The sequence below is a fragment of the Danio rerio genome, chromosome 8 (assembly GCF_052040795.2).
Source record: "Danio rerio strain M-AB ecotype USA chromosome 8, GRCz13ab, whole genome shotgun sequence".
In the NCBI taxonomy this organism is placed as follows: domain Eukaryota; kingdom Metazoa; phylum Chordata; class Actinopteri; order Cypriniformes; family Danionidae; genus Danio; species Danio rerio.
Genome location: NC_141028.1, coordinates 31546450 through 31561773, shown reverse-complemented (window position 1 = coordinate 31561773; position 15324 = coordinate 31546450). Strand labels below are relative to the sequence as shown.

The 15324-nt window shown below is 36.2% G+C and overlaps 1 protein-coding gene across 15 annotated transcripts in view; it reads right to left on the bottom strand.

The window, feature by feature from the left end:
- The window catches only part of grid2 (glutamate receptor, ionotropic, delta 2), a 704272-nt gene that overhangs the window by 223549 nt on the left and 465399 nt on the right, over window positions 1–15324 (bottom strand). The window contains exon 1 of one of the 15 annotated variants that reach the window (XM_087263211.1): window positions 1297–1399. In XM_087263211.1, coding sequence (XP_087119337.1) covers window positions 1297–1329 — 33 coding nt within the window. In that variant the 5' untranslated portion in view covers window positions 1330–1399. 15 annotated transcript variants of the gene reach the window in all.

Below are 15324 nucleotides of genomic sequence, written 5' to 3'. Positions count from 1 at the left end.
ATATATATATATATATATATATATATATATATATATATATATATATATATATATATATACTAGTGCTGTCAATCGATTAAAAAAAATTAACTAATTAATCGCACCTTTTTAAAAAAATTAATCAAGATTAATTGAGATTAAAATATACTGAAACTTGTAATTTTGGCTATTTAAATGTAAAATTAATGTAAACGCAAGACAAAAAATATTTAAATTCAAAATATAATTGTTTAATAGAATTTTTGTTTAACTTGTAACACATATTTCTTCATGTAAACAACATACCCACAATAAACCATCAAGATCCTGGCTTGACAGCCATATTTATTACAGAAATTAAAACACAGGCATGTTAATGACATTTACATTTCAAAACAATCAATGCCAATAAAGAAAACATTGATTTCCATGTTGGATTATAAGTGGACTGCAAAAAATGCCAAAATACAGGAATTGCAGATGTGGAAAATGAAAAATTATAAACTATAGAATACAAACTGTTCCACTCATTGTAAAGTTTTATTGCTGTGAGTTGAGAACATTAGTTATAGAGTAGAAACAATTTTGCTTAATCCTCCTTTACATTCATCCAGTTGCTAAGACTAGGAGTATCCTGCAAGTGCACAGAGACTCCCAAATGCCTGCAAATGAATAATTTCTTGCAAACCGGTCGTTAAATACATTGCTCACCCCTCTTGCCCCTACTCAGATACGTCGCTCACTCCACCCCTGACACCCCTCAATGGGCCTGACATAGACACACACACACAACGCGCTGCAGACGTTTTGGCCCCAACGGCCTTCCATACTGGAGCGACTCCCCTCAGATTCAACACGCATGATCACGTTCATCAAATTTGCTTAACTAAGCGTCCTAAAGTATTACTGTATTTCACAAGGATTCTGACACAACAACGCGAAGCATACGCTTTCGTTGTGTTTAATGAGGAAACACGTTAAACTTGGAGGGCTCATGCTGAAAGGCAGAGTAATGCCCTGTCTTTGGCATCTCGCGACTTCATCACAGACTTTCTGAGTACATTCACATAAGACACCAATACTCCGATTTTAATATGATTAAGATTATACTCATATTAAAAGTCTACCGTGTAGCCTAAGCAGTGATTTTATTACCTTAAAGGAACACTGAGTCATGAAATGCGGAGGATTTTCTTTCTGTTGGCCATGCGGTATCAACATACAACAGAAGTCGAAAGTTAAAAATGAAACACCCGAAATTGCATGAAACTCTGGATAGCCTGATGATGCGACTAATTGTTTTATACTGAAACTTGCCTTCAAAAAGTGCTTCCTTGGTCTTATCCACATTTATTGCATGTTGAACACACGTCCACCACAACAGGAAGTAAAAAAAAACCTACAACTGCGTGAATTGCGTAAATTGTTTTTAACGCGTTAATTATTTAAAATTAATCGCATGCGTTAACGCGTTAATTTTGAAAGCTATATACTGTATATATATATATATATATATATATATATATATATATATATATATATATATATATATATATATATATATATATATATATATATATATAATTTAGTTATTATAATAATTATTTTTTATTTTATACACATATTTGTATGTGTGTGTGTGTTTGTGTTTGTGTGTGTGTGTGTGTGTGTGTGTGTATGTGTGTGTATATACACACACACACACACACATACACACATGCACACACAGTTGAAGTCAGAATTATTATTATTTTATTATTTATTATTTTTATTATTATTTAATTATTATTGTTTTATTTTTAATATTTCCCAAATGATGTTTAACAGAGCAAAGAAATTTTCACAATATGTCTGATAATATTTTTTCTTCTGGAGAAAGTCTTATTTGTTTTATTTCGGCGAAAATAAAAGCAGTTTTTAATTTTTTATGAACCATTTTAAGGTCAAAATTAATAGCCCCTTTAGGCCAATTTTATTTCGAATGTCTACAGAACAAACCATCGCTATACAATAACTTGCCTAATTACCCTAACCTGCCTAGTTAACCTAATTAACCTAGTTAAGCCATTAAATGTCAAGCTGAATAGAAGTGTCTTGAAAAATATCTAGTAAAATATTATTTACTGTCATCATGGCAAAAGTAAATCAGTTATTAGAGATGAGTTACTAAAACTACTATGATTAGATATGTGTTGAAAAAAAATCTGCTCTCCATTAAACAGAAATTGGTAAAAACATAAACAGGGGGGCTAATAATTCAGGGGGCTAATAATTCTGACTGTATATACAGTATATATACATATATTTCTTTATAATCCCATTTGTTCCTATGGTGTTATCAAAACTTTCAGAAAACTGAAAAATATTGTGTGAGACTGATAATGACAGCCAGAAGAGAAAACAACATCAAAAAATGCTGCATTAGAAACATTAGGCATTAGTGGTAATTCATTTTTTTTTAATTGATGTAAAGATGATATAATACATACATTAATACTAGGGATGCAACAATACAGTTAGCCCACAGTTCAATACATACCTCGGGTTTTTAACACGGTTTCCGGTTCGGTTCACATGGCTTGACACATGTTTTTTTTTTTTTTTTTTTTTTTTTCTACAGGCAATAGGAACAGTTAGAGGTTAAGGAGAAAGAAAAAAAAACGATGCATTGCAATACTCATTTTGTTTAACTTAAAAGCCAAGAAAACTACACTAGTTCCTAGTGTACTGTAAAAAAAAAAAAAATAAATAACACTGAAATCTCACAGCTGCTGGTAGCCCATGTACAAACTGGGGAACACATAAATTCCTACATTTTGAAAATAAACATACATGTGAAGTTAATAAAGATAAATTGGCCATTTCAAAATAAACATATTTGTACTTAAGTAAACAAATAAACCATGTTAAAGTGTGGAATGATGGTTAAGTGCCTCCTAACTTTAGAGCATAGTGATTGGTTAGTAACTCACGGGGAGGAGTTTCCTCATCTCAGCTTATAGACTTACAGGCACACACAGTCAATTCGGGGAGATATAAAACGCACATAAATTATTTAAAACCAAAACCGTGTATTTAACCGTGGATGTCGTACCAAACGGTTCAATATTATATTTATAGTCATGGCATCCCTAGTAAAAACATATAAATGTACTTATATACATACATAAAAAAAATAATTTAAGATTACTATTAAACACATAACAGATTTTTTTCCAGCTGTGGTGGGAGGCCTTTTAAACAGATTTGCCAACTACCTGTGGCGTGAGTGCATTACAAGTCGAGATCACATTTATGTAACATGAGTATGCGAATCTATTTTCTTGCATGTCGATTTCCTCAGTTCGTGCACAAAACTACTTTTGCACGCCGTCAAATACGCAGCTTAAGTGCAGATTTTCTTGTGCGCTCTCAAATAAACGCTGCTGAAGTGCGATTTAGTGCATTTATATAACAAGTATGTCACCAACATCTATTAGATTTGCTAGGAATATTTAGTTAATATTTAGTTTCCAATAGACCTACAGAGCGGCATTTATGAGTCCTGAAGTAAAGTGAAACGAATATAAACTCCAGCAAGATTAAGTCATTGAATGCAAAGCCATAGACCTTTATCTATAAAGTATAATTATAGAAACTGTGTTCATCTTAACTGAAAGCTACATCGTGTTTGCTAGCCTCATGCATCACGCAGCCCTGTCAATCAGTACGTCAGCATGTTACCTTAAAGGGTTAAACAAATAACGCACAGCACAACTATGATTACAGAAAAGCCAGTTTGTGCGGTTATAATTCACTTACCGTTTAATATGTTTTGGTGTAATTATAACCCGCTATTAAAAGAAAAAAAAAAAAAAACAATGGCTCAATGTTTTGAATGAGAAGCTGTAATGTAGCAGTGGCGGAAAGAATTTTGGTGTGGTGCCCCACCATAGAAGAATGAATGTAGCGGAAACTATGCATCATAACAGTCTTTTTAATAGAGTTCATATTCAGTTTGTTGCACATACAGTAGCGATCGTTTCACTTCTTAAGGCCTCAGTACATAGTCAGAAGCCTCAAGTATAATTATGATTTCCATACATACTTATTTTTTTACCCACTGACAGGAGTAATACTCACATTCAGTAAAGCAGTGATGACACCCCGTAAAGGGAACCACGTGCATCATGACTATATCATAATTAAAGTTATGATTACTACAATAATTTTGGAAGTTTTATTCTTATAATAGCGAACACAGTGAGTTGTGCATGCTGCTTTTCTGGAGATGCAAGGGTGAGTTTACTAAATGTTAACTAAATACAGTGTGTCAGTGGAAGTATAACTACTCTGGATGATATAACATTGAAAATAGTGCAAGAGGGAATCTTATAATGAAAAATATGTTCTATGCAGTCTATGACAGAACGCAAGCATATGTGTGAAGCATAATTCATTAATCCACAGAATTATGATGTCATCATAATTGATGTCATCACCGAGAACCAAGGCTTAAAAATCTATTCAATTACACAACTTTACAAAATTTAGCATTTTACCAACAGTAGGTCTACATTTTATAATGTTATTATTGCTTTTTTTACCATAAGTATGATATATAACAATAATAACACTAATAGTATACTCTTTTTTTAAATAGCATACACTATATACAGTATAGATATCATGTGAGATGTCATATTGTGAGTTCAGCATCGAGAATCATATCAAATAATGACTTAAGTGTATCATTGCACCAGTTTTAATTTAAGCTAACCAACACACCTTAAAACAATATGTAATGCATTCTGCATGCTAAAAAAAAGAATGATCATAATATAAAACAAATTACTTGCTCCAAAATATACAGTATACTGTTAGTATGCTTGTGTTTGGGTTTTCTAACTTTTTTTTTTTTTTTAATAAAAATAAAATAAAATAAATAAATAAATGTTTAGCACTCAAAGTGTCTTTTTCTTGCCAAAGTTTTCAGTGAAACAGCGCCATAAATAATTAACGATCACAGGGGCTTGGTACTCTGTAATTCCTCTAAACAAAAATGAATGTTGGCTCACTACAGTCCTAAGATGTTTTGCAATGCCACAACACATATTTGTTCCAGATAAGTTGAAGCAGTGGCAGCTACCTCTACTTTGAGAACTTTACTTCTATGTACTGAGGGACATTTATCCAGTCAGAGAGCAAGAGATGTTTATTTCCATGACTATACACATCATGTAGCAATAATACAAATACTTATTATACAGCTATGAATGAATAATGAACTAAAAGAACAGCCCCCTTAAGCAAATTTTTTTTCGATAGTCTACAGAACAAGCCATCATTATGACATAACTAGCCTAATTGGTGAAAAAAATAAACGCGGTCTAATAATTCAGGGGGGCTAATAATTCTGACAGCAACTGTATATATATATATATATATATATATATATATATATATATATATATATATATATATATATATATATATATATATATATATAAAATCAACGCAACAGATGCTAGTAGGCTAGTAGGTCATGTGATCATCCAAGTTACACTCAAACTACTCACATTCTGACAACGTACCGATATATACATTTCTGAAGAGTGACAAATATGTCCCAGGAGGTGCGTTTTTTCTGTATTTTTTTTTTATTATTATTTTTTGTGAATCCAACAGAGATTGCTGTGTACACTTTTTGAGATCTCAAATTTCTCGCGAGTGCTGTTCTTGTGTAAATTCACCAGAGGGCACTGTTGACTGACTCTTTGACTAACTAAATGACTGACTGACTGATCAACTCACCCACCCTCCTCCTTCCTTAAACCCAACCAATAGTGTTGTCAAAAGCACCAGCTAACCTGCTCACACACTTCCCTAAACCCAACCGAGAATTTTAAAACGCAATCCAGTAAAAAAATGTCTCCGCCTGATTTTTACCACAATTTCAGATTTTACCACAATCTAACCCTGTTATTTACTTGATTATTTATTTTTTTGGCGTCTGTTTTTTTTCTTACCCACTTTCTGGAAGTGTTCTTTTCTTTACTTAAACCCCGTCATTGTCGTCAGTTCCTTTCTGCATCTTAAATCTGCAGACATAAATCGAAAGCTACTGGATAATCTAGTAACTGCAGGAAAGCCGTCCATATGAAGGTAAACGGTCAGCTGGTAAACGCGAAAAAGAACGTCATCATACCGCCACGTAGCATTCCATTTAAAGATGAAATGCAGCCATACATACTCCCGGCTACATAATTCGCGATCTCCAGGAATGTATATAGGGCTATGTTATGTTTTATATTGGTATAGAACATATTTTTCTAATGGTCAAGTAGTAAATTCAAATTCAAATTCGATTTAGGACAATTTTTGATCTTATATTTTGCATTCTCTTTGATATAGAAAACGTATAACCACCACTGATTGCAACCCTAGCTCATTCTGGAAACGTGGACGTCCCGTGGACGTTTCTGGAGACCGTGATTTATGTAGCCAGAGCTACGTATGGCTGCATTTAATTTTTTAAGCAAACGCTACGGGGCAGTATGACGCCGTTCCTTTTCAGTTAGCTCGTCATGTATGTCGGCGGAGTTGAGACGCAGAAAGGAGCAGACCAGGATGACGACTGGGAAATCCGAAAACGTGGCAAAAATCAGACGTGGGCTGTTCTTTTTCTGGAGGGCTTTAGTAAATTGTTGGTTGGGTTTAGGGAAGTAAGCGGGCGGGCAGGTCAATCTGTAAAATTGGTTGGGTTTAGGGAAGGAGGAGGAGGGTGGGTCAGCCGATTGGCCAGTCGACCAGTCAATCATTCAGTCAGTCAGACAGACGGTCAGTCAGACAGACGGTCACTCAACAGCGGCCTCCGGTGGGTTTACGCGAGAACAGGGTGGGCGTGAAGAGACGTTTGAGTTGCGAAAAAGCGCACACAGCGGCCTATATGGGACGTACATGGGACTACGTTTTCAGAATAACCCTGGTTTGACTGATTAAGTATTATTTTTGCAATTTACAACAAGTTATAGACTCTGTACAATGCACTCAGAAAACAATATGGGTCAATTTAGTAAAGTTGGCACTCCATCATCTTTTATTTTCATTTTCAGCCTCGCTAAAAAAGAAAAAAACTAATCCACAGTAAAGTGAAATGTCAACAAACAAATAAACAAACATCATAAAAAAATTAAGATCATCCATTATTTCCTAATGTAACACAGAGTTCTGTCACAACACATACTACTGTATACCTCTGTAAACTGATGACCTGTTCTAGGGGGACACACACAACCGGTCGCATCCAGTATGGTTAGGATCACAAGGCAGGAAAAAGCAAAGATGTGTTTTTCCACATCTGTCACAGCACAAGCATCACAAGCATGGTTTTACATTTGAACTTTTTAAATAAGCAGTTTTCTGTTGGTCACCACAGCCAGTCATGTGGACTCCAATTTAATGACAATTTTCATGCACAAAAATTTCCAGACCATGAATGTGAGAATCTTTAAAAAAAAAAAAAAAAAAAAAGAAGTATTTCTGATGCAAGTATACCATGACCCATATAAATATGTAATAACTGCATGCTTCAAGCAAAAAATGTGCTGGCAGCTCTATAAAATGTGCATCTTTTTTTCTGTTTCTTTTTCTTTTCACTTCAAGAGGTTGACACTGCTTGCATATTTTAACCTATATTCAGAAGTGTTATGATCTGAAATGATTGATAGCAAATAACAGTTTTAAATGGAGGAAATGGCCCATTAAATAACATAACAAAAGTTTGTTAAAAAAGTGTTTAAAGGTGTATTTTTTAAGTAAGCAAACTATGACCCCAATTGATGTACAACAAAAGAGTGTTTTAAGAAAAGGTTAGCAGCCCCAGTTAAAAGTATAATCTTTAATCTAAAATGGGTTTCAACCTGACATTGGATTTGTATTATTTCCTAAATTCACTAGGATTGTGAAATTGCTGTAATATTATATTTAAGCAACCTGAAACCTCTTCTATGCAAATTGTACATCTGTACAAGAGGAACTTTAGTTCAATAGAATGAATGCATATTCCCTTTTGAAAAAAAAAAGTTATATATCTACAAAATGGAAGTGAGGACTGGTTTGGAACAAAGAAGTAAATATGGGATTGGAGCGAACAAAAGCACAGCACTGCCCAGCTCTTTTCCACTATCTTTCAATCACTTCCTCCTTTAACAATATGATAATAAAATTCGTGTCACACATATGGAGGAAAATATCTTTTCTACTCTTGGAAAATTGAAGAGGGGCTGCAGTTGAAAAGAGAAACCCAGGGCATTTAACACATTGGCAATCTACAGGGAGATGTCTAGAAAAAAAAAAGTGCCGAAAAAGTGCGGCTTTAAGGCAGCACAAATCAATGATAGCCTTGCTCGTTCACATTCTCTCTCTCTCTCTCTCTTTCTCTCTTTCTCTTTCTACCTCCAATCCTACAGGCCAAGACGGCTCCTCTCAAAGAACATCTGAATCTACCTAATGGAATGGAAAATTGGGGGAAATGGGGAGTCAGACCCGAGGGGGGTGTCTTTCCCCACTGTACAGTTTTCACATATTTAACACAGGCGCATCTACAACCTTGCCTTGCGCGTCGGTGAACACATTAATGCATGTCGCCAAGTCGAAAAAGGTGCCAGGGCCATTTCTGAATATTAATATAACTCAAAGTCATGCTGTACAACTCTGGTTGTACCCCGAGGGCCGCCTTTACCTAGTCTCATAACAGCTTTTTCTCAAATGTGAGCTACAAAGAATTTAAGATGTGGAACAAAGTATGTGAACACAGCCAATTCTAGTTACACAATATTGGTTTTGCGGCAAGTGAAATCTGTTGATTTATATGCAAAAGTCTAACTTTTCAAGCTCCAGTCTGCCAATAGTCTCTATTGTGAGCTAGTTTAACTTTTTATAATACACATTCATTCATTCATTTTTGCTTCTGCTTAGTCCCTTTTTTAATTAGGGGTCGTCACTGCAGAATGAATCGCCTAGTTATCCAGCATACTGTATGTGTTATGCAGCAGATGCCTTTCCAGCCACAACCTGGGACACACACATACACTCTTACATTCACACATACACTATGGTCGATTTTAGCTTGTTTAATTCACCTATACCTGCATGTCTTTGGAATGTGGGGGAAAGGGATATCAGAGATCAAGGCTTCTGACATCCACCATTGTTGGGACAAGCAGGGACATTGCAGGAAATGGGGGTTTCACTGTTAGCCAAAGGAGTTGTCAGATGGAGTTAAAGACAAATTTGTACTGGGTACAGTACCTGGTACTTGACTGAGGTCCCAAGCAAGCTGACACTCTTACCAAAATGTCACGAGTAAACACTGCAGATACCGTTTTCTTTGAGAGAATCATCCCTACTTGCGTCATTGGATTTGATAATTGGTTTGAGAAATGCCTAACAAACATTAAAGTCAGAACATGGGAAGAACATGCAAACTCCACACAAAAATGCCAACTGACCCAGCCGGGGCTTGAACCAGCAACCTTCCTGCCGTGAGGCGATTGTGCTACCCACTATGCTACTGTGCTGCCCTTTATAATACACATGATTTAGGTTTCTACGGTAATGGTGTAGCAGATGTTAAAAGCCACATATGCAAGGTTTAACTACCTTGGTGCTTGCTAATGGTCATGCATACTTGATGAGTGGCTGAAGCTGATGGGATGTTAAGCTCGCTAGTAATAGACTTTCCTGCCCCGCAATTCCCAGTGACGTCTGCATAGCCTCTTCTTATTCTCTGTGCCTTTTCCCTCCTCTTCCAGATCAGTGGACACATTAGCGCAAACTCTATTCCCTGTTGACTGTCCAACCTGCACGCTAATACGTTTTCGATGAAGGCAAAAACAAAAGAATATTTTGCATCCTAGCAGGGGTGATTAGCCGAAATGGCTAATCGAGCAATTACGCCACAGCGAGGCTTTTAGATGTTTTGATATATAGAGAGGTGAGCTGAATGTAGCCAATGGATTTAATGACGTGGAAAACTAATTCTTGCATGGTGGTAAAACTAATTATGAGAGATTGCTTTGAACCATTATAATGGAGACACGGACATCAACATATTGGCATATACACAAACAAAGTAAGAGACCAGATTGGGAGTAGGGGATTCAAAAAATGATTCTTTGTTGGAAATAAACAACATTAAAAGTTTTTGAAGAAGTTAAAAGAATGAAACTCTATGGGGTGTGTGTGAGAGTCATCAGAGTGGAGCAAAGCTAATTGTGTAAATGGTAAGCATGGCACATCTATACTGGTCTCGAGTCCCAGGGAGGAGCACCAGAAGGATAAAAGGAGTGCTAGGCCTGGATCATTTATGTTGCTGTTTTAGGTTTCTGTGGAAGTCGTCTCGGAGTGGCTGCAGCTTACTTTAGTTGTGTCCTAACTACTACTTCCCTCAAAATTGAACTTTCGTTACACCGGATGGAGGGAGGGACGTGTTGTCAGACATCCCCTGTCTCTGGAGAAAAACTATCAGTTTCACTGAGTAGACAGATGCTTAGGGCTGGTGCTGGAAGTACTTGTCAGGAGAACAGACAAACTTGCTGCCCTCAGCCTAAGTAGGAAGAGGCAATTGCCATCCATGAGGGGTTGAGTCGCCATCGTTCATCAGAGGTCAAGGCCTCTGGCATCCCCCATTGTTGGAAGAAGCAGGGAAAATGCAAAAAAAGGGAGGGGGGTCTCGCTGCTGGGGAAACTGTAAGCCAGAAAAGTCATCGTAAAGACTATTTTCACTGGGTATACTGTAGTACCTGGCACTCAACTAAGGTCCCAAGCAAGCTGTTATTATTACCAAAATGTCACATGTAAACACTGCAGATATCAATTTCCTGGAGGGAATCTTTACTACCTGTGTCATTGAATTTTCTAAATGCTTCGAGAAATGCCTAACAAACAATAAAGTCAGTCAAAGCTGCTGTAGGACTTTTTTAATCAACATTGCATTGTGATCAGTAGGTGATGTGCACATGTTCTGTCTGAGTATTTATAACTTGCACATGTGAGCTGAGGTGAAGTGCAAGGGGAAGAAAACTCAAGGCACTTAATAACAGACCCACATATTTTTATAGTTGGTGTATAGTTACAAAACAAACATGCACACTAATAAATGACAAAAAAAAAAAAAAAAAAAAGTTAGCAAGCAGCGGCAGAGTGAGAGGGGATTCTCTTTTTCTCTTTCTCTCATTACAAACGAGATGCAATTCAGAAAGTTACACCATGGCAGTAGAGACCGGGGAACTATGGCAATTTGTCTGTAATCCCACCAACTTAAAGCAATACTTAACTGCAGTGGAAATGTAAAACTGAGATGAACTAAGCCGTACTAAACATCATTAAGAGCATCCAGTGCTGTCATTAGAAACCAAAAATGAAGTTCCGTCTATAAGCTGATGATCATTCCTATCTCACCTTTGTCCATCCTACACTTTATCGTTTGTGTCACCTCTTCCCACATTTGTCCTTTATCCTAGGGGCTGCGACCACAACTGTGGATAGGGTGGGGTATTGGTGGAAAGAATACAGTCTTCTGGGTAATTTCCTGGCCTGTATGTGTCGATAGTAGTACATTTGACAAGTGGAGGTGTGATGAGAAATGGCAGCTGAATGAAGCTGGTAAAATTGAGTGACACCTGTAAACCACAATGGTCTCAGTGCCAAAGCAGGAGTTATACCGTAGAAGAATAAAACGAGGAGTGATGGCAACAAAGGGCGAGACAGAATCAGATTTAATTGATCAAACTGCCTCAATAAATGTCACAGACAAATCATCCATAAGTAACTCATGTTTATCATCGATGTTTGATTGATTTTATGATAAAATGTATGCTTTTAATTGGCTGCTTCACACCTCTTTCTTCTCTTAAAGGGATAATTCTCCCAAAAATGAAAATTCTGTCATCGTTTATTTACCCCTTACTTGCTCGAAACATGTTTGAGTGTCACACAAAAACATATATTTCTAGAGTTCACACTAAGCTGATGATTGAAAATAAAGCGTGTTTGGTATGATGTCCCGGAAGAGGGGAGAGTTTGAGCTCAGGTAGATCTCAAGAGCTCCTCTAAATTAGTTCGCTCAGCCTATTCATTGATTTTTAAGGGTTTCTACAGAGGAATGAACCGCCAACTATATCAGCATATGGCTACGTGGTAATAAAACACTTACATACTGTGCCAATTTGTTTTTTTTCAATTCACCTATACCACGTCTTTGGACTGTGGGAAGAAACAGGAGTACCCAGGAAAACCCAGGCGAGCACGGGGAGAACATGTAAACTCCACACAGAAACACCAACATGCCCAGCCAGGACTCAAACCAGTAACCTTCTTGCTGTGAGGCGACAGTGCTAATCACTGAGCCACCATGCCACCCTGTCCTGGATTAATTTAGGAAAGCAGGGGAGGAGTAGGGGTGGATGGGGGATTCTTTAAAGCGAAGATGACTAAGTTAAGGAAATCTGGTCATTTATGTGTGTTTAGATTGGTAAATCATATGATAGCTAATGCAGGACCAGCCGTGGTCAGTCATAAGCATGTCATCCTCTCGAAATTAATATATAAATAAACTTCACTTTGAAGAAAGCTGGAAACCTGTAACCACTGACCTCAGAAGCATTTGCTTTCATACTGTAGAAGTCAATGGTTACAGGTATTCAGCTTTCTTCAAAATTAAAAAAAAAGAAAATTAATAAACAAAAATTCAAATTAAGAAAAAAAAAAGGTTTATAAACACTTGACGGTGAGTAAATAGTGACAATTTTCCTTTTGGGGTGAACTATCCCATTAATATTAAACTTCCAGTGGCAATTATCATCAACTTTTTGTTAAAATTGTAATGCCTGTGAAAATGTTTTGTAACAAATCAAAAGTATTTTTCATAGTCACATTTTTAATCACTGTCTGTGATCAAAGGGTGTATATAAAGCCGGGTGTTAAAATATGGAGATCATTCATTACCCTGGAGTCACCTTCACACAAATTACTCCAGCAACAAGTCCATGTTAGGAACAAAAGCTATTAAAAAGCCTGTTCAGAAGAGACTGATTATGTTCTGGACAATTGACCGTATGAAAAGAGAGCAAGAGCTGTGCGATGTGCAATCCCTTGTGACGCAGTAAAAATGTGGAGTGCAAATCTAAGAAAAAAGTCTCTCAGAAAGATGCTCAAGTGTGTTTTCTGAGCTTTTCAGCAGGCTGGAAGAACATCCCTCTCACAGGAGGCAACGGAGATAACTACTGCTAATGTGTTAGCAGGGGGTCACATTAAACAGGTTTTGTTTTCTGGTCAATGTCAACAAGTGTGGAAACACATATTGTGCATGTCTGGAAACACAGCAGTTAATTGGAGAGATGTTTAAGACACAAGTGGCTTCAACATATGAACAGTACTTGTGAAGAACTGGCCTTCTGTTTATTTATACTACTCGTGAACAGTACATCATTACACTATAAATACAGTTAAGTGCAAAGCAAATGCAGGAGAGAGTTTATGAAGGAGGGCTTAAATGTCATTAATCAGTTATTAATTAGTAAATGTAATATTTACATGTGTTTAAAGCAAGATATATTTATTTTAGCCTTCACTTTTTTAGATTTAACATATTTTTAATTAAGTTATTTTTCTCACCCTACTGGCAATGTTTCTTGCATAAACATAAGCCAAATTAATTTATACTTAATTTACAGTTTAATTCTAAAATAAATACATAAAATAGGGCAGAAAAAAACATTTAAGACACATTTCATATCCTTATTTTTGAACAGTACATTTCTGCCAGTTAAGAATGGGAACATTTTTACACCAGTGGTTCAGATTGATGGTGATGGTATAATGGTGTGTGGGATAAATCTCATGTGTCAACTCTCTTGTTTAAATTGCCATAACTAGTGTATCGTTGCTGGCCATGTCCATCCATTTGTGACCACAGCGAATTATATGCCAGAAAATATGCCATGTCACAAAACCAAAGTAATCTCAAACTATTTTATTAAACATGACAATACTTTCACTAAACTCACATGTTATCCACAGTCACCAGATCACAATTTAATAGACCACCTTTGGCATGTGAATGGGAGATTACAACATGGATGTGATGTTATCATGTCACTGTGTACCATAATCTTTGAAAAATGTTTCCAGCGCTTTGTTGAATCTATGCCACAAATAATGAAGCTAGATCTAACAGCAAAAGGGGTCTGAAACAGTACCAGGCCATGTGTACCTAATAAAGTGGCCAGTGAGTGCAAACACGCTTGTTCTTTTCTAGCAGCGCTGAGCCGAACACATTAAAACAAGCTTTGCTCCTAAAGTAATTATCCACTTTGATTAAAGAAACTTGCTTAATGTAATTACTTTGTACTCAAAATATTCATTTCATTTTTTGGAAGTGCAGCGCAGATCTTGTTTGTGTCAGAGACCATTATCTTTAATGAAATCTGACAATTTAATTTGTGCATGATGGCAGTGAGGTTGTAGTGATGTATCAGTGGGATTGGAGGAAGAACTCTAGCTTGTTGTCTGATGGTTGTCTGTGGACTTTGGCACACTGAAGTCTTCAAGGGCAATCACTGACCTGCTGATTAACATCTCACTCTATCAGATCCGAGCCATTTCAGAGCCATGATCTGCACTATGACAGCGAGTTTTGCTGTCTGATCTAATAAATTACTTTAGTGCACGTTAAAATCTTTGCACTTGTGATTTTAAATGTATTAAGACTGGAAAGTGTCAAACACATCAGTCAACACTCATTAACTACAGGGCCTACAATTCATATTTAATAGCAAAAGTTCAGCAAATGTATCATACTGTAAATATCATAAAGAAAACAATTATATTGATGTCATAAGAATAAGTGATCGAAGGAAAAAATCCTTCAGAAATGGCAAAGAAACAGGCATTAAAATACTGACTAACTTGTGAAATTAGAAAACAGAAAAGCTGCAGGATTATTATTATTATCAGTATTTTTGGTAACTGCAGGCAAATAATACTTAATCTTCTCACAAAAAGCATTTGCTGATTGCTAATTTTGAACCTTTTTAAGCCAATTTCAGTAGCCATGTTAATATTGGTCACTGCTCTAATGCTCTTGCAAATGATATAATAACTGTGATCTCAAACTAGCGTACCAGAAAATGGCTCTCAATTTAATTTCACTACTGCATAATAAATAACCATTTTACTGATTGTTTCAAAATTGTAGAAAGCAAAATGAAATCCCTGATATTTGAACCATAAATATTACAAAAAGGGCTTGTTTGCGAGTGCACACATTTGTGTAACCACCAGGAACGTTTACTAAATGACTTC